The sequence below is a fragment of the Enhydra lutris genome, unplaced genomic scaffold, assembly GCF_002288905.1.
Source record: "Enhydra lutris kenyoni isolate GAN:26980312 unplaced genomic scaffold, ASM228890v2 scaffoldscaffold22, whole genome shotgun sequence".
Taxonomy (NCBI): domain Eukaryota; kingdom Metazoa; phylum Chordata; class Mammalia; order Carnivora; family Mustelidae; genus Enhydra; species Enhydra lutris.
In genome coordinates, this window is record NW_019154106.1 from 16,586,209 (window position 1) to 16,605,551 (window position 19,343).

Consider the following 19,343-nt stretch of genomic DNA (forward strand, 5'->3'; position numbering starts at 1 on the left):
CCACCTTAGGGGTCCTCAGGGTACAGGGGTAAACCATTCATCTGGGAGACAGGATTAGAAAAGAGGGGCCATGGGGCTTTAAGCCGTCGATTTCCAAAGTGCGGGTCTGGGCCTTCCAGCTCTGGAATCACCTGGAGTGTTGATAATCCAGATTTCTGTGCCTGCCCCCGCCACCCCATGCCAGAACTTGGTCACTTGTGTCGTAAACCAGCTCCCCAGGTGATTCCGATGCCCACCAGGATCTCCATACCGCTGTCGGTCAGCCGGCAGCTGGAGATGATGGTGGGCCTGGAGAGTTTCCAGGGCTTGGGGCTTCAGTGGGACTGGAGTTTCCAGTCCTGGCCTGGCTCTGCAGGCCTTGGGGAGACAGTTCCTGAAACTGTCGGGGGGCGGGGGTCTGGTCTGGGCAGAGAGGAGACCAGGAAAATGTGTGTGCCCAGTGTGGTGACCCCCATCCTAGGAGGCAGCCTGTTCTGCTTGGGTCTCTGGGTGGCTTTTACTTTCTGGACGACCCCTGGCCCATTCAAGGAAGTTAAAGACCACCTGTCTTTACCTTCCTCCAGTCTTGGCTGGAAGCTTGTCTTCCTCAGCCCTGTCATTCACAGCGGCATCCCCATTGTCCCAACCCTGAGCAGGGGCTTAGCAAACGTTTTAATGAAACTCTGGCTAGAAGACTCTGCAGTGCTAACTGTATGAGGCCAGGGTCTTTAGAGTTATGGGAGCCTGGCCGCGAACCCCCTGAACTTGTTTTCTGAAGGCCCATTCCAGCAGAGAGCACCTTTGAAAAGTTGCTGGCCTGTGCAGGAGGGGAGTCCCTCTTGGCTCATTATCTGATGCTGGTGTCCAGGCTTGAGTGGCCCCCCGGCCCCCACCTCCCAGTCCTGCCAGAAAAGCCGGGACTCAGCACCAAAAGTGCAAACTCGCCCCTTCCCTTCACCTCCTCCCCAGTCTAGTGGCTTTAGATTCACCACTTACCAGATACAAGGGACTTTATTCATTTAACATGTTCAACTGTTAGACACAGAGGGGACTCGGAGCAGTTTTTGGAAGTGGACTTGTCTTCTTGCCAACCCTTCATCCTATCATGCCAGTGGCTCTTCCTCCAGCAGAAGGCCACCATGTGTATGTCCACCCTACACTTGCACCACAGGTGTCGCCCTTGGCCATACGAGGCCCCGCACGGTTATTCATGGTCTCCCCTGCCTAATGTTGCTGTGAGAAGAGCACCCTTACGTGGTGGGGACTGTCAGCAAAAGTCACCTTCCTGATGGCGTCCGCTCGGTCTGCTGTCAGCTTGGGTCGTGACTAAAGTGGAGAGGCTGACGGGGCCAAGGAGAGTAGACTGTTACTTTTCAGGGTCACTGCTTGACTCGGCTGATGATACCGGAACCCCTCGGCTGGTCTCTGGGCTTGGGCTGTTGTTCAGGCTTTTCGCCAGCAGAGGGCAGCATGGCATGGGAGTGGGGGAGGAGGTTGGGTGGGAGTCCCAAGGGCGGGGTGGGAGCTGGAAACGGGTGCTGTGGATAGGACCCTTCAGACGCCTCAAGTCTCAGACTCGTCCGTCTCTTCAGTGGAGCCATCGCTCTCTGCTTCCACCTTGCGGGCGTGATGGAGGGGCCTCCAGGGAGAGCCAACCCGGGGAGGGGTCCGGGAAGGCAGGCAGCCGGCCTCTGGGTTGGCAGTGGCCGAGTTGACCAGGCCTGGGATCTGGGCCAGCCTGAAGGAGGGAAGAAGCTCAGAGGGCAGCTGGGGACCTCCTGTCTAAAGACCTGGACCTCCACGTTCGCTCTTGCATTTGGATGAAACCATGGGCTATATTCCCAAAGGACTCAGAGAGGCTACCTCAGGCCTCTGCTGGAGCCCAGACCCCTGACTGATGGGCGTGTTGCACACATTTCGCGGTGTGACCCAGAACAAGGCATGGCCATGTCCAAGGGACATGCCCACAAGGGGGCAGCACTTCCCCACTTGACACTTACAGCCGTTCCAGCTCCTCATCCATGGCTGGGTCGTGCGTCAGGTCCCCTTTGTCAGGCAAAGCTCCTGCGAAATAATTGGGGGGCACAGAAGTAATCTGAGTGTCTTTCAGGCAGGCTCAGGTCAGACAGTTCCCAGCAGGGGCCCCTCACCTTCAGGTCAACCTGCCTTGCTGACTCTGGGAGGGCTCATCTAAAAGATCTGAGAAGTGCTCTTTCTAAAAAAACTTTTTTTAATTTGAGTACAGTGGACATGGAATGTCTAGTAGTTTCTGGGGTTCACCATCTCCGTTCGTTATGCTGAGCTCACCACAAGGGCAGCTACCATCGGTCACCACACAACGTCATTGCAATGTCATTGACGATAATCTCTATGCTGCACCTTTTATTCCCATGACTTGTTCAAGGGAAAGAGCTCTTAAGAGAAGTTTTAAGAAGACTGTTATGGGGGCAGGAAGTTGTGGCTACTGCTAGATAAATTTAGTCAACCCACGCCTACCCTCTTCAGGTTGGGGCAGGAACCACAGCTATGAGACGTCCCCACACCTCAAGGTCACTGCACACACAGGGCTGTCCCCTTCCAGGACTGGGTGGTGGGTTGTAGGCTGGTGCGGGTGGCTCAGTTCCTTCCTTGAGGCCCCACGTACTGGGGGCCAGAGACACAGAGTATGTCCGGCTAATCCCTCCAAATCAGAAATTAGCCAGTTTTGTGTCCCCCCAGATCAGAAGGAGCCCACTTCAGAGACAGTATGGTCAAAAATGCTGCCTCAGCTCCTCAGAGGCTCTGAGCGGCGAGAAGAGCAGGCTGGGTCAGAACCGGACCGAACTCTTCTGTGTGGCCAGGAGCCGCCAGGCCGGGAGCGGCCCCTGTCTGCCCGGCCACGGCTCTCTCTGAGCTGGTTTTCTCAGCTACAGACTAAAGGGAAAAGGCGAGAGGGGGCGGTCTGGATTCTGGCCGGAGCTGTTAACAGTGGAGGGCAGATGGAGCTGAGGTCCGCAGGTGGTTGAGGGAGAAGCTCACGGGCGGTCAGAGTGTCGCTCTGGCAACTAGCAGTGCTGGTCTCTAGAAAGCCTCAATCTTAAACTTACCCATGTGGCTTTAGTTCAAGTCCCTGCTTTTCCAAAGCTTTTTCAGATGATGCCTCCTGGCCCGCTTTTGCTGTTCGTGGTTTTCAAACTACGTTCCCCGAGCCGCCTCATTTTGTGTGCGTGCGTGCCTGTGTGTGTGAGTGCCTTGAGGACTGAGGGAACAGGGCAACCCCTCTCCACAGCTGGCTGCGCCCCGAGTATCTCCAGATCGCTTTCCTCACACTGGAGATGCGGGGAGGGCAGATGCCCCATCTCCCACTCGACCCAGCAGCAGGAAAAGTGGTTGACGGAGTGATCACCCTTTTTAAAACCCTAGAAAAATTGAGGGCACGAGGTTGTCCAGGCTTGATCCTGTACTAGTTGCTTTTCCTTTTCCTTCCTGTGGGCTGACTGGTGGAAGGGAAGGGAGGGGGCTGAGTTACCCCACTGTGAAAGGAAACGTAAACAAGTCCCACCCGTTTCCCCCTCACTCCTGATTTCTGACTCCTGTTGGCCTTTCTACTCTGGTCTAGTCAGCGCCCTGGGCCACCAGCATCACTTAGTTGAGGGGTCCCTAGAACTGTGCACACCCAGAGCATCAATTCAGCAAAAGGAGGCTGCTAGGCAGCCTTGTGCCTCAGTGGGCCTCAGTCCGTCCTGCTGGGGCTTGCACTCCTGCGTGCATCCCCAGCAGGCTTTGTATCAGGAAAGACCTACAGCAACTTGGCCTACTGCGGTTAGCATTTAAAAATGTTCAGTTTCCTTCCCTTGACCCCCTTCTCTCAACTGGCAGAAGGAAGGGGAAGGCTATGTGTTCTTTGGGACTCCGGAAACGCGCCTCAGGCACACCTGGATACCTCTGGAAGAGGAAGACAAATAACCCTTCCCGTTCTGCAGGGGGCTCTTCCCATGGGGCAGCAGCAGGTGTGAGAGGGAGAAGAGCAGGGTGGGTAGAGAAGGCCGACCGACCAGTAGGAAGAAATGACAGACAGGAAAAACTGGGCCAGCGCAGGCTTCTCCCCCTATTTTTTGCTCCTTTTCAGATTAATCATTTTTTTCCCCAGCTAGGAAAAAAGCCCGCCTCAGACACACCTTTGCTCTGCTTACAAATGGGATTCAGGTTTCTTTGATATATAATCTCCAAAGCCACTGAGTAAATAGCCCTGTGTCTGTGCAACCTGCAGGCCACTCCCCAGAGCAGAGCTGGGGATTCTATGGGGAGGGGCTGGGCACACCCCTGCCACCGAGAGGCTGCTTCATGTTGGGGCAGGGACTTGGGTGGGGAAGGCTGTCCCTTCCCACCGGAGTGTGAGAGGCCTAAGAGGGCACGGTCTCTGTTGTGCACGTTCTGGCCCCCCAGGCTTCCGAGGCTGACCTGAGAAGTCAGGGCGGAGATGGTGGCGCCCCCGCCTGCACGGACCATGTCTGCCAATAGTAGCCAGCAACCACGCGGCTTAGGGTGCGAGGAGAGGGGAGGCTAGCGGTGGCTGGCTCTGGCTTACCTAGGGCTTGATTGATTCCACGATGCTTTGAAAGAGCCACAAGGAATCCGTAGAAGGTCAGTCTCTGAACGTTGCTTAGTACCTCTTTGACAAGCGCTGGGGGTGGACAGCTGGAATGGAGAATGCAGAGGCTAGCTTCAAAGACCAGCAAGTCCGACTGCCATCTTTTTATCCAGCCCTTCAGGCTTAGGAGTGTGCCCAAAGCCAGGACTGAGGGACCCTGTCTGCTCTAGGGGCCCTAAACCCCTGGGGGAGCATGGCAGATGTCCAGAAGCAAGGCCTGGACTGGTGAGAGAAAGGGCTGGTGTGCTCCCGAGCCGGGGCTTTCAGACGGGGTGTGGGAGGAAGGGAATGGCGAAAAGGCAGTGAGAGGCAGCCTCTTCTTGGAGGAGGCCCAAACTTGCTCCGTCTCTAAGGAGACCTTGTGCCACAGAGAGCAGTGTCACCCTCCCTTTCTGTCAAGGGAAGGCTTTGTACAGTGAATGTTTTCCCTTTCTCTCTAAGAAGTCAGGGCCAGTGTCTCTCCTGGCAAGGAGAAGGGGCCAGGCTGGTCATCTACAGCTCGTCTCACCGTGTGGAAGGACCAGCCCCCCGGGAAGCCGTTCCCCCAGCCACAGCCTGGTCTGGGGCAGATGGCACTGTGCCACCATCCAGGGCCCCGGCAGCCGGGGACCAGTCGGAACATCTGTTCCAGAGCCCGCAGCCCAGTCCCTGGGGCTGCGGTGGGGCCCCCACGCCCATCTCTCACCTGTACTTGTGCCGGTCGCACAAGTTCTCCAGGCACTGGGAGAACAGCGAGGCCTCCACTCCCTCCAGCAGGCTCGCCTCACCCAAAGGGGGCCGCTGACGGTGCTGCCCGCTGGATGACGTCGGCACAATCACCGTATTGGGGTTCTTGCCCGCCAGCAGGTCCTGATAGATGGCGGCCACGCTCTCCAGGAATTCTGCGTACCGCAATGGGGGAGGGGCACAGGTCAGGCAAGGATGAGCCACGGGGTCCCTTCGCTGCGTCCTCCCGTCCTCCCTTCTCTTCCTCAGTGCACCACCAGCCTCAGCGCTTCGTGCATGGTGGCGTGGGAGCAAGAGTCCTCCACCTCCTGGGACCAGCGCCCTTAGGAGTGGTGACACCACTGTGTGTTTCTGGCCCAGCGTCTCCTCCTTGGGGCAGCTGCTCCTAGACCAGGCAGATGCCCTCTTCCCTACCTTCCAAGCACCCTGTACTCCTTCGTTTTTTGGGTATTTGCTCTGCCTTCTTGCTGGAGCGGAAGATCCTTGAACAAAGGCAGGGGTTGTGCTTTGTCCCCTTTGTGCCCCAGTATCTAGCACAGTGCTGGGCACACGAGAAGTGCTGGAAATATCTTTTAGAGGGTGGACGTGTGCACACTCGCTCCATCTCACTGTGAGGCCACCTGCCTCTCTGCCCCAAGAAGGCGTGGGGGAAGGCCAGCGTGGAAGAGAAAGCCTCAAGCTGCTAACTTACTAAGCATTTAAAAGGCAGGTGGGGAAGATTCTCCCAGAGAGGGCTGCTCCTTCTCCAGGGTCCAGGAGCTCCCGAGCGCTAGGAAAATCGGTGCTGCAGCTGCCAAGAGCAGGTGGTGAGACCCCAGGCTCCAGCCCCTGCCGGACCAGGCCCTTGGGCCGCCATCAAGAAAACAGAATGTGGCGCCTGAGTGAGGCCAAGGCTGGCTGGGGCCACCAGCTGGCAGGGAGTCCAGGCTCCAAAGACAGCCTTCTGTTTACTGAAGAGCCCATTTTAAACAAGTCTGTTGACGGACACAAGCAGCAACCTCTGAACCCAGCATTGCGTGTGATGTCGCCGTGGGCGCCGTGGGAGCTGGTGTGCATTTGTATTTATTCCTCTGTTTCTGTGACACCTGATTCCAGAAGGGATGTGAGGACACAGCCGCTGTGTATGGGGAGCAGCACGGGCCGGGGAGACAGGGCTGGTGTCTGCTTATGAAAAGCTGTGCAGGCAGGGAAATGTGTGCTCACATGCGTGAGCCAGGGCCGAGGGACAGCCCTTTGCTGGCAGTACCGGCGCCGAGCAGCGGGGAGCCCTGGCTTTGGAGGGAGCCCTCCATTCAGGTCCGGGCTCCCCCACTCACCAGCTCTGCGACTTCGGCTCCTCACGCCGAAGCGGGTCTCTGAGAGGACCTATCTGCTAGGGCTGTCCTAAGCACTAAAGTCAGGGCTATGCCGGGCACACAGGGAGTGTCTGACACACCGTGGACGTGGCGTGTGCTGTCAGCGCAGCGTGCACGGTTCCAGTTACTGTCTTTGTCACTTAGGCCGCTTTGCCGCTGCCGGCTGGAAGCCTCGTGCCTTTCGATGTCTCGAGAGGGCGGAGGGAGGCGGCTGTGCAGACCGAATCTTGTGACCACCAGTGGGGACGAGACATCCTGTCCGTGACCCACGGTGAAGCACGCCACCGAAGGCAGTGGGGGGATAAATGTGTGTGCCAGGCAGCAGACGGAAAGGACACCAGGGTAGGACAGGCAGACAGGGCCCTGACAGGAGCCCACATGGGGCCCTGGAAGGCTCTCACCTGAGTAGTAAAACTGGATCTGGAAGGCAAAAAGGAAATCTGAAAAAGACATCAGGCAGTCCATGGCGTCATCCATGAGCACAATCCTGGGGGGGAAAGAGGGAGAAAATGTGAGAGAATGTGTGTGGGGCGTGGGGGGATGGGGAGGAAGTGAATGAGCTGTTTTCTGGGACTCCCGTCTTTTGGGGACAGCAAGACATTCGGAGAGGGATCCCAAAGGCCAGCTCCTCCCCATCACCTGACTCGTCCGTCAGCGGGGCTCTGCCACCAAACCGCACTGACCCCACGACCCAGGGCAGGCTCCCAGTTCCGTCTCTGGGGCACCAGCTAGTGGCTGGAAAACGAGGAGGGAGGAGGGGGGCAGCAAAGAGAGGGTGCAGCTGCCTTGCAGCCAAGATTTCTTTTCATATACTTAAGCAGTAAATCCTTTCATCCTGCAGCGAGGACCATTTAGTTCAGAATAAATACAGCTGAGCAGAAAGGCAAAAAGAACAGCCAGGAAGCTTAAAGAGGTCTTGGCAAGTGGCACCGAGATTTAAAAAGCTACCAAGGGCCCAAACAACTTCAGGCACCTCTGTCCTGGGACAGGAATGGCAGACAAGGGAAGAGGGGACAGAGCTACTGGGCACTCTGCACTTGAGCGGGTCAGAGACACACCCCATCTTGTGACGCCGTGGCAGCCATGCAGCTCCTTGCTGTTTGCTCCCCCAAGCGGACCACCCTCTGGGTGTTCCTGTCCAGGCCCTCCCACCTCCTAGGAAGAAAACCATCCTATGACTAAATGATCAGACCAAGGCCATGTTCATACCCTGCTCTGGGCCGCATGCAAGAGGGCATAGGAAGGGAAGGAAATTAGCACTCACTGGGCTCTATCCAGGTGCCAGGCAGGGCGCCAAACTTATCTCCTGAAGGGGAGCGGGGCCCCCGATCTGTTTCTGACTGGCCCTCCTGGCTTCATCTTCCCTGTTTTGCAAAGTTGTTTTATTCTGCTGTCTTCGTGTATTTTTTGAAATCTCCCTTCACTGCCTTGTGTCAGAGGATCCCCAAACTGGCACCTGGATCGGCTTCAGAGAGAGCTGGCCCTGCACACCTCTGGGGGTTGGGATGGTGGTAGAGAGGGGAGAACGTCAGGGGCCCCTGCAGCTGTGCGAGGCGGCTGGCCCTGCTTCCGGGGCTCCCCGAAGAGAGGAAGCGTTCCTCCATCTAGTCTTTAGTCATAGTAAAGACAATGATAGGAATAGGGGACCCGTACTGAGTACCTACTTCATGGCAGGCCTTGTGTGAGGTATTTAACTATATTAATTTTTATTCCACAACATTCCTATGAGGTAGGTCTTGTAATTACGTACATTTTACATGTGAAGGGACTAAGTCTCAGAGAAGTCGGCTTGGCGAGACCACATAGCTGGGGAGTTTGCTCTACTCCACAGGCCATGGTACTTTCCATTAGGTCACACTGCTTCTTTTATTTATTTATTATTTTTTTAAGAAGATTTTTATTTATTTGAGAGAGAGCAAGTGTGTGCCTACGAGAGCGGGGAGTGGCAGAGGCAGAGGGAGAAGCAGACTCCCCAGTGAGCCGGGAGCTGTACTGGACATGGGGCTCCATCCCAGGACTCTGGGATCATGACCTGAGCCAAAGGCAGACACTTAACGACTGAGCCACCCAGGCGCCCCTCACACTGCCTCTTTTAAAATAAAGATATAGAATAGAAAAACTAACATTTTATTTCTTAATCTATGTGGCTAACTTATTTTCTTTCTTTCCACCTATATTTTAAGGCCTTAATGTTTCTCATGTAGCTCTTGGGGAAGAAAAAAATCTGCCCAACTAGGAGAGTTGAACATTAAAATTCCAGCCGGAAAAAATTCAAGGACGGAGGGCGGACAGAAGCAATGCTGCTGGTAGCCACCGGGGGGCGCCCTGGTCCCTCCATCAGTGGCTCCTGGGACCAAGTGCTGAGCCATAGCCCAGGTAGTTGTCCCCATTTCTCCTAACCTACGAGAACCCAGGCAGGCAGAAAGGAAAAGACAGAGAGAGAGAGGGCACAAAGCCCAGATTCTGATATCTGGATGGGGAGGGAGAGGCGACAGAGGGCAGAGATAAGGCAGGTAGGGCAGGCTGCGGTTAGCAAAGACATCCAAACTACAGAGGAGGAGCGAGCTCTCCCGGAGCGCACGGGTTGGGGGTGGGGGTGGGGGTGGGGGTGGGGGTGGGGGTGGGGGTGGGGGTGGGGGTGGGTAGAGCCGCCGCCGCAAAGCTTTTCCAAACCAGGCACAATCAGAAAAGAAAAAGGTCCTTGCGGAGGGAAGCCAGTGACCTTTCCTTCCTGCCCTACCCCCAGGACAGCTAAGAACCCGAATGGCCTGAAGTTAATTACTAGGGAAGAGCACTGGGCTGAGAACGTCCCCAAGCAGGAAACCGCGAAGGGGAGCCAAAGCCTTTGAAGATGTTACTTGGCTTCTCTTCTTTATCATCAACCTGGACCCAGTGCTCGTTTATAGCAATGTATTCCTTCTTTCTTTATTTCTTCATTTATATTGCGATACAATTCAAATACCATAAAATTCCCCCTTAAAAATGCACGGTGTTTTTCAGTATGTTCACGAAGTTGTGCAACCATCACCACTGTCTAATTCCAGAAGTTGTTATTCTCGCTAATCAGCATGCTCCCGAGACAGGCCCGGCCACACCAGGGCTTTGAAGCCAATTGCCATAAGCATCTTCCTCTCTCAGCCGCAGAGAGGACTAGAAGCTGCAAACAGGGCCCGCCCTTCCAGCTTCAGAATGGCCTACAGCCTTCTGTCGGGGCCATTCTTAACTGGGAACACTAGCAGCCTCTTTTCAGTTGGGCAGCTGGGGAAGGGGGCAGCTGTCAGAGGGCAGGAGACCCACCATGTGAGTGTGGCAGGCTCCGTGGGAGCGGGGCGGCGCTTTGTCGGATACTGGTCAGGAGGGATCGGCGGGCTGGTTGGGGGAAGCAGACCGTGGTGGGGCTCTCTTCCTCCTTCTGAGCCACACGTGGCTGGGTCCCAGCAGCGCGTGTGCAGAGGACGGAGGGGTTTTCTCAACTGCGGGCTGTGCTACTGGCTGCCCAAACAGCCCCCTGGATCTCAGCTCTCAGGGACAGCAACACCGCTCCCTCTTCCGCTCAGCCTGAAACCTTAAGTCCTGCGGGCTTCCTGGAAGCGGCCTCCCTTGCCCGCACAGCAACAGTCACCAGGTCCACAGCCCCCTCCAATGCCCACCTCCACGTCTTTCTTGTGCGCCACTGGATGACCTCCTGCCCGGCTTCCTGCCGCGACACTTGCCTGCTTGTAGTTAACGAGCCACACTGTGGTCACAAAAACTTTTTCTTTAAATGCGATTTTGATGGGTGCTTGGGTGGCTCAGTGGGTTAAGCCTCTGCCTTTGGCTCGGGTCATGATCTCAGGGTCCTGGGATGGAGCCCCGCATCAGGCTCTCTGCTCAGCGGGGAGCCTGCTTCCCCTTCTCTCTCTGCCTGCCTCTCTGCCTACTTGTGATCTCGCTCTCTGTCAAATAAATAAAATCTTATAAAAAAATGCGATTTTGACCACTTCACAACTCTGTTTAAAGCCCTTCATGGGCTTCCCATTGAACTTAGAACAGGATCCGGCATTCTTAACCTGGCTTATGAGCCCACAAGATCCGCTCCCTGCGTCCCCTCATCCCGCTAGGTGTCCTGGAGGCCACAGGCAGCCTCTCCCACTGGATTCTGGTCATACTGACCCGTAACAGCCTTCCCAGTGCTCCCTCCTTCCTCATACCTTCCGAGCAGCCAGTGCCCCTGCCCTGCACGCCACCCTCCTCACCTACCTGAAGCCCTCTCCTTCTTCGCATCGTAGCCTGCAGGCTCCCCCACTCCACACACAGAGGTAGGCCCCCCTGCTACCAGCTTCCACCGTTCCCCGGGACCTCCTCGTCCTGTTCATGTCTCTCTTCGCCCCGGGACTCTGAGTTCCACCTGCTCACACCTGTGTCCCTCAGGCGTGGCTTGTCTCCACGGTCTGGCACGTGCAGGGCCCATAGTAGGCGCTTGGCTAGTATTTGTCGAATGAAGGAAAACATGAACACATGCGTGGGGAGGGCCACAGTGCTCTTTTCCTTTCCCCTGGCCAGCTGACATCTGGATACTCCATTCAGTTGGGAGAGTCCACTGAAGAGGAACAAGCTAGGGTCACGGGATAGGGGTGGCGAGTCCCAAACCACCGCGTCAGACAAATGACTGCATGTAGATCCTTCGGCTTAGGAGAAAAGACTCAGGAAGAAGTGTGGGTTGAGACCCGACTCTTCTTTTTTTGTGGGGAGGGGTGGGCAGAAGGAGGGGGAGAGAGAGAATCCCAAGCAGGCCTCCATGACCCTGAGATCGTGACCTGAGCCGAAGCCAAGAGTCAGACGCCCAGGCGACCTGAGACCTGACTCTCGAGGACCGGCCTCTGAGGAAGATGTGACAGGGACCTGAAGCCCGGCCCTAGAAGACCTTCTACCTGCTCAGCTCTGCGATTACAGCTGCTCTGTGAAAGAGTGAGCAGCCTGTGGCAGTGGCTCCTACTTCCCCAAAGCACGAAGGAGCTTCTTCCTGCTCGGACAGAGTGTGTGGTCCCAAGGGTGGGACAGAATGGGCAGCTTTTCTGTCAGTGCTGGTTCCACAATCTGCTGTTTGAAGGGCCTGTGGCTGCAGAAACGCCTCAGAGACTTACACAAAGAAGCTTTTAGAAACATTACATGTTGCACTGTCCATCTCCAAACGAATGCTCGGACCCATGAAAACTTCTGGGTCTCTGGCAGTGGAATCTTGGCAAAACTGTGGGAAAAAGCAGGCAGGAGGTGACAGGTCTGTCTTTGTCTTTGGTGACAGGGACCGCCCCAGGTTGTAGGCCTTGCTTCCCACAGGCAGCTTCTTCAGCCTGGGCTCACACTTGTCACTGCTGCCAGAGGGCTCATGAAGGAATCGCCTGGAAACCAGGTCATCCCCATGTGCTGTTTTCCAGTTGATGGCAGTTGGCTCCGCACCCCTCGCCGCCAGAGGCCTCCTGCTAACGTGCCAGCTGCTCTGACACCTGGAGGAGCCTGGCGGCCACTGCTTTAAGATAGAGCCAACAGGGAACCGTTGCCAACAAGAGTGTGTACGCGGCTATTGGACTGTGGAAGGTTCCTTGCAGGCCGTGCCACAAGTCTGGAGAGGGGGCTGTGGGAGAGACGTCAAGGCAGTGCCGTTCAGGTGCGCTCTGAGTGGAACCATGTGGAGGGTGGAGTCTGGGGCAGGCAACATTCTGGAATGAAGAAGGGACACTTGGCAGGGTCAGGGCTAACTCCGAGAGGGCCGGCCCTTCTCTCCCTCCCTTGCCTGCTTCCAACAGCTGGGACGGGCTGGATGCCCCGGGGTTAAGTGGGCGCCGAGGAAGCGACAGCTTTCAGTCCGAACCTACTGACTTGCCAACTTTCTGTTCACCCCATGGGTCAGTGTCCCCGGACTCATGGTGTGAGCTGTCCCGGCCTGCCTGGAGATCTGTGTTGCCAGCAGCCGGGGAAGCGAGGCCAGCTCCACCACTCCCTGGCCCCATTATCGTGTTTTTCTGAGCATCTGTGTCCTCGTCTGAAGAGAGGAGCTAATCACAGCTCCCAATTCATAGGATTCTGGTGAAAAGTCCATACGAGGCTGCACTGTGTTTTGTGTGTAATGAACACTCAAAATAAGCGTGAGCTGCTATCAATAAGTGTATTCCAGTTGGCTGAAGGTGCTGGAAGAGCTCAAAATAGCAAATAAAAATAGAGCTTGGAGGAAGCGAGTGCTACCAGTGCCCAGCCACACGGAGGCTCTCGGGCGGAAGCCAGCTATCTAGTTTCGAGCCCACTTTGGGGGGAAGCCGGTCCTCAGCCAGAAAGAAGAGCCACCATCCATGACGGCACCTCTTTTGGAGGTCAGACGCCCGGGGTCGTCATGGGTGAAGCGGGTCCCCCAGCGTGCTGGGACTCACGGTGCATCGGCGGGCTGTGCCTTCAGATCCCCGAGTGAGGATGAAACCACGCGATGGATTCATCCTCGCCCAGGAGGATGGGCCACCTCCTGCGGCTGGGGGGAAGAAGCTGCTGCTGAGGCTTCCAGGGACACTTCCTTTGGGTCATCTCTCTTCTGGACTGTGGGGGGTGCACCCTCATACTGCACGAGTTGCCAGGGTTGTCCGGGTCACCGCTTTCCCCTGGCTCTAGCCTGCACCTCTAGGGTATCCCGAACCCCACCTGCCCGGCAGTGCCTAAGCAGCTTGATCCAGAGAGCGCGGATAATCGAACAACAATGGCTAATATTCATTAGGGCCTTACTGTGTCCATTAGCGACACCCTTAACAGTAAGGAACATACACCCGTCATTTCTTCTCATATTAATCCTAGGAGGTGAGCTCAAGGAGTATCCTCACTGAGAACACACAGGTTCAGAAAGATTCAGAAACTTGGCCAAGGTCACAGGTCAAAATGCAAGAGCTGCAATTCCAACACAGGTCTCTGACCCTAATCGCAGCTGCACCTGGAAAGAACACGGAGGCTCTGTGCTCTCTAGTGGCAGTCACACCTTCTTGGGGGCACGGTCCCTTCTGCCACTCCCGGAGGAGTTTGTTCGCAGTGTAGAGCACTTGCCTGCTGTTGGGCGGGGAAACTGAGGCCCCGTGCTGTTTCTCCCTGGCAGAGCTTGAAGGCCCAGGCTCAGCCATTTCAACCCCATTATCCCTGCCCCTCCCAAGGAGCCCGGCGGCTGGGGGCCAACTGTTTCACGCTCTTAGGATGAATGCCAAATCCAATGCATGGCCTCATAGGACCCTCATTTCCTCTTCTGGTCCCCAAACTCCTCAAACTCCAGAACCACTGGCTTCTCGAAGCTCTGCTGGGTCATCACTGGTGAGAGCCTGGCATCTCCCTCCCACTGTTCTTCCTGTCCCCATCACTCCTGGCCTCATCCTACCCATCCCTTTTGTTTTACTTTATTTATTTTAATATTTTATTTATTTATTTGACACAGAGAGAGAGAGCACAAGCAGGGGGAGTGGGAGAAGGAGAAGCAGACTTTCCGCTGAGCAGGCAGCCTGATGTAGGGCTCCATCCCAGGACCCTGGGATCGTGACCTGAGCCAATGGCAGATGCTAAACTGACTGAGCCACCCAGGCACCCACCACAACAAAAAAAAAGTTGTGAACTTTTTTAGATTTGCTTAAATTGCCTCCACGTGATGGGACCAATTTGTACCCCACCAGCACTTCCTGAGAGTTCCCCATCCTCCCCAATGCCTGTGCTACCAGACTTTGGAATTTAAAACTTTGGTCATTTGATGTGAGGTGGCATCTTGATTTAATTGGCATTTCCCTGATTCCTAGTGAGTTTGGGCACAAAAATGTGCACATATGCTTAGGAGCTGTTAGGGTTTTCTGCGCCTGCTCAGATAGGCCTTGCATAATGGCTTGGATTATTTTTCTACTTCTTTGTCTTTTCCTTATTGATTGTAGGAGTTCTTCATAAGAACTTTTTTAGACTAACAATTCTGCATACCAATCTATTGTTAATTATACACCAAAATATCCTTTTTTAGTCTCTGGCTTATCTTTCAATTTTGTTTATGCTTTCGTTGAGCAGAAAATTTTAAATCTTTTTTTTTTTTTTTTTTTAAAGATTCGTTTACTTATTTCAGAGAGAGACGGGGCAGGGGGAGGACAGAGGGAGGGAAAATCCAAGCAGACTCCCCACTGAGCACAGATTCCCACGTGGGGGTCAGTCTCAAGAGCCATGAGACCACGATCTGAGCCCAAACCAAGAGTCGGATGCTTAACTGACCGAGCCACCCAGGTGCACCTTGACTTTCTGGATTTTAAGAATTCTTTTACCTGCTAGCCATACATATATTTCCCTCTCTTTTGTAAGTATTATAGTTTTGCCCTCCACACATAGGTCTGTCATTTATGTGAACGTGGCTTCTGAATATGATATGAAATAGGAAGCTAACTTTATTTTTTTCTATATGAGTAACCAATTGCCCCATCAATGCTTATTGAATCATCTTTTCCCCTACTCCTCTGCAATAATACCTTTTTATATATCAAGTTTTTATAAATGTGTGGGTTTGCTCTGGTCTGCTATGATGCCTTTGTCTGTCCTCACTCTAGGACCATACTATCTTAGCTATGAAGGTCTCGTAACTAAGCCTTGATAGCTGTTAGGATGTGTCTGTCTCTTACTAATCCATTAGGCCACAAACTCAACATCTCTTCCTCCCGGAAAAGCCTTTCATGATTCCCCAGGTTAGGTCTCGTCTCCTGTTTGTATGTTCCTACAGCACTTGGCACTTCATTGACGTAATGTCTGTGGCTCTGTCAGTTTGTAAGTTCCTTGAGGCGTAGAATGACATCGAATTTGCCTGCCCTTAGCCTCTCCACAAGCATAATGACCAGCACACAAGAGGCACTTGATAAATATTTGGTGAATGAAAGAACGGAGACGGAAAAGATGGCCTGTTTTGGCAAAAGACCTTTTGGCGACAAGCTGGGGAAGATATCTAGGCAGAAAGATATTGCCAGGCAGAGGCATAAAGACGGACACCAAGAAAGCATAAAGCTGTCTCCTCAGTGCATGGCGTTAAGTCTGGAAGATAGCAGATGTTCAGGAAACATTTGAACAATGAATCTGGCTATCACTCCCTATGCACTCATTAAAATTTTTTAAAATAGGTGATATTTTTTGAGGGCCGTGTGACAGGCATTTTACACGCATTATTTCATTAAGTCCTAAAAACTATTTTATGGGGCAGGTGTTATCATTATTTCCATTTTACAGATGAAGAAACTGAGGCTTAGAGAAATTGCTCAGTGTCGTAGGCCAGTAAGTGAAGGAACTGGGATTTGAGTTCAGAGCTGTCTGGCTCCAGCACCTGAGTCCCTCACTGTTAGGTATCCAGCTTCTGTGACACAGCAGTCAGCTGAAAATGACCCTCTTAAACGGGGGTGAGTTGCTATGTCTAGAACCAGATTCTTTAGGAGCTGTGTGTTTTCGGGTCACTGTGTGTATTTAGCACATAACCATGATAAAAGAGGTTCCTGGTTAAGCATGTATTACTCACCAGGGAATCTGGCCTTCAGTAAGAAGTGAGTTAAATCGTGTTTTAGATGACAAGAGAGAGAAGGAACTGTAATTCCTTTGGGTGCAATCAGTTCTAAAATGCCAGGATGAGGGGCGCCTGGGTAGCTCCATCGGTTAAGCGGCTGCCTTCAGTTCAGATCATGATCCCAGGGTCCTGGGACTGAGTCCCGCATCGGGCTCCTTGCTCAGTGAAGAGCCTGCTTCTCCCTCTCCTCTGCCTGCTGCTTCCCCTCTCTCTTTTTTTTTTTTTTTTTTTTTAATTTATTTGACAGACAGAAATCAGAAGTAGGCAGAGAGGCAGGCAGAGAGAGAGGAGGAAGCAGTCTCCCCGCTGAGCAGAGAGTCCGATGTGGGGCTTGATCCCAGGACCCTGGGATCATGACCTGAGCCGAAGGCAGAGGCTTTAACCCACTGAGCCACCCAGGTGCCCCTGCTTCCCCTCTCTTAATCTGTCAAATAAATAAATAAAATCTTTAAAAAAAAATAAAATGCCAGGATGAGACTGGCCCGTGATGCCCTGAGTCTGTACTCTTCCCAGTGTCGTCCCAGAAGGTCGGCATCACCTGGGAAACTTCTGGATTATGAATTTTAGAGCCCCACCTCAGATCCGCCAAATTCCAGGGATGGAGTGCGCCATCTGGGGTTTCATAAGCCCTGCAGGGGACCCCGTGTCACTTGCACCTTGAATGGGTTCCAGGGATGATGATCCTCTTGGCACAGGAGGGAGGAGGCCAGAGCCTGCACGCTAATCACCAGCAGTTCTCTCTTTACAGACTTTCTGTCATATGCATATTATTTTCTGACTGTTCCGAAATGAAAAAAGGCCAGAAAAATTGCCTTAGGGAGCTGAGGAAATTCTCGTTTATTTTATAAAAATCTGGTAATACTAATGCCAACATTATTTTAACAGCAAGAAACTATTATATATTGAATGTCTATAATGTGCTAAGCAATATATATATGTAACAAAATTATATATATGTGTATATATATAATACACATAATATATATAATCTTATATAACTATATATAATATAAACACACATACATACAATTTTGTTGTTGTTAAAACTTACACCACCCTATGAATTAGTTACTATTATTCCCCATTTTACAGATACGGAAACAAGGCTTAGAGAAGTTATGAGAAATCCTCAGGCTCATCCAGTTAAAAGTGCTCCGGTGGCATGGACCTCCCAGGTCTTTCCAAGGCCATGATGCCTGTGCTCTTATAGGTCAGGGTTAGTACTACTACGTCCAACACTGAAAGTTTACTCTGTGCCAGGCATTCCCTTAAGTGCATGACATACTTCTTCAATTGTTACAACTATTATTATTTCCATTTGACAAATGAGAAGACAGAGGCTCAAAAAAATTAAATAACTTTCCCAAGGACACAAGCTGGTAAACTGTGAAACCAGGATTTGAACTCAAGAAGTCTGGCTCCAAATGCATGCTCCTCGCCTTGGGGAAAGCCTCCCAGTGCGTGGAGGATGGAGACAGAGGTTAATGCTGCCGCTGCAGGAATGAGCGAGGCGGAGGGCATCTGTGGCTAGGCCCGTCCTGCATCCCATTTGCTGTCTTTCCTTTCCTGTGCTTCCTGCTCGCACCTGCTGCCCCCCCCCCCCACCGCCCGGCCCCAGTGCTTGTGGCCTATAAGTCAGGCACATGTGGAGACACCGTGCCCCCGAACAGGCTCTGGTGCCCAGCTGTTGTGGATGACATTCTCATCACAGACTGGAGCCTCCTTCTGTGGCCTGTCTCCAGACCTCAGGGCCCCGAATCAAGGCAGCCCAGCCATGAGATGGGAGAGTGCAAGGCCTCTTCTAGCAATAGGAATTGCCTTGGAGGCCCAACTACCCCCCATTGTGATTTTGATCAGAAGCCTGGCCTTGTGTGTGTGAGGAAGTTGGGATCTTGACCCTCAGGACAAACTAAAAATAGCTTAAACAATTAGAGAACACTTTCTGGGATACATACAACTTTTTCTATACACACACCAGCTGGAGCGGAGTGGGTAAAAAATGGCATTGGGGAGACGGGGTTGACACAGAAACCTGAGACACAGGGAGCCAACAAACTTCCCCCAGGTCTGAATTCACCTCTAATTTCATAGCCAGGATCCTGAGGATGGCCCTAGGCCCTTCTGTTGTCTAAGTTTGCATCCCCAGAATCCCCTCACACTGCTACTGATGAGGACTGGCTACAGTGCTTCCTCCTCAGATGGAAAATCTGAATTTCCTATCACACAACAGGCATCTTGGTGAGGAGGGGATGAGCTTTACTTCTGGCCACAGCCAGGGCAACACTACTCCAGAGGTCAGTTAGTATGAGTAATTATAAGAATCTGTGAATTGGAGATGGCTGTGTTACTTCTACTGTAAACTCGAGGGCTTACACATATCAAATTGTTGGGAGGGAATGGGAGTGGGCGGGGCAAGTGCAATGCTATGGCCACTGGGGGTTGAAAATCGTTCGGAAGGTCACCCTCATTAACTTGCCACCCACCTGTCAGAAAAGGAAGACAGAAGCCAAGGGGAGAGGTCACAGAGTGGTGGCAGGCAGTGATGGAGCCCAAGTGATCTTCTTCTAAGCCCAATGCTAAGCTCCTTGAGGAGCAAGAACTGTGTCTGCCTATCACTGTACCCCCAGTGTGCGTGAGAGCTCCTAGCATGAAATCGGCCCTTAAGAAACATTGGACGAAATGAATTACTGACCCCTGCTACGACAGGGATGAACCCCAAAAACATGATGCCAACCGAAAGAAACTAGTCGCAAAGGACTGCATGTTGGATGAATTTATTTTAAAGATCTAGAACAGGCACGTTTATAGAGACAGGAAGCAGATTAGTGGTTGCCCAGGGCTAGGGACGAGGGAGGGACTGAGGAGTGATGGCTAAGGGGTGCAGGATCTCTTCTGGGGATGATTAAAATGTTCTAAAATTGACTGCGGTGATGAATCCAAATATCCTCTGTGAACATACTAAGAGGCATCGAATTTTATACTCTAAGTGGGTGAATGACATGGTATGTGAATTGTATCCCCAGAAGCTGTGAAAAAGTTGTGATGAACTGGGTGCCTGGGTGGCTCAGTGGGTTAAGCCTCTGCCTTC

At 53.2% G+C, this 19,343-nt stretch overlaps 1 protein-coding gene across 1 annotated transcript in view; it reads right to left on the reverse strand.

Moving 5' to 3' along the window:
* Window positions 1-977: 977 nt before the first annotated feature.
* Window positions 978-19,343, reverse strand: part of LOC111149449 (chromosome unknown C11orf49 homolog) — a 190,880-nt gene continuing 172,514 nt past the window's right edge. The window contains exons 4-8 of the mRNA XM_022506537.1: window positions 7,092-7,177; window positions 5,295-5,490; window positions 4,547-4,656; window positions 1,980-2,043; window positions 978-1,717 (exon numbers count right to left, since the gene is read on the reverse strand). Coding sequence (XP_022362245.1) covers window positions 1,543-1,717; window positions 1,980-2,043; window positions 4,547-4,656; window positions 5,295-5,490; window positions 7,092-7,177 — 631 coding nt within the window. The 3' untranslated portion in view covers window positions 978-1,542. The remainder of the gene's footprint in view (window positions 1,718-1,979; window positions 2,044-4,546; window positions 4,657-5,294; window positions 5,491-7,091; window positions 7,178-19,343) is intronic.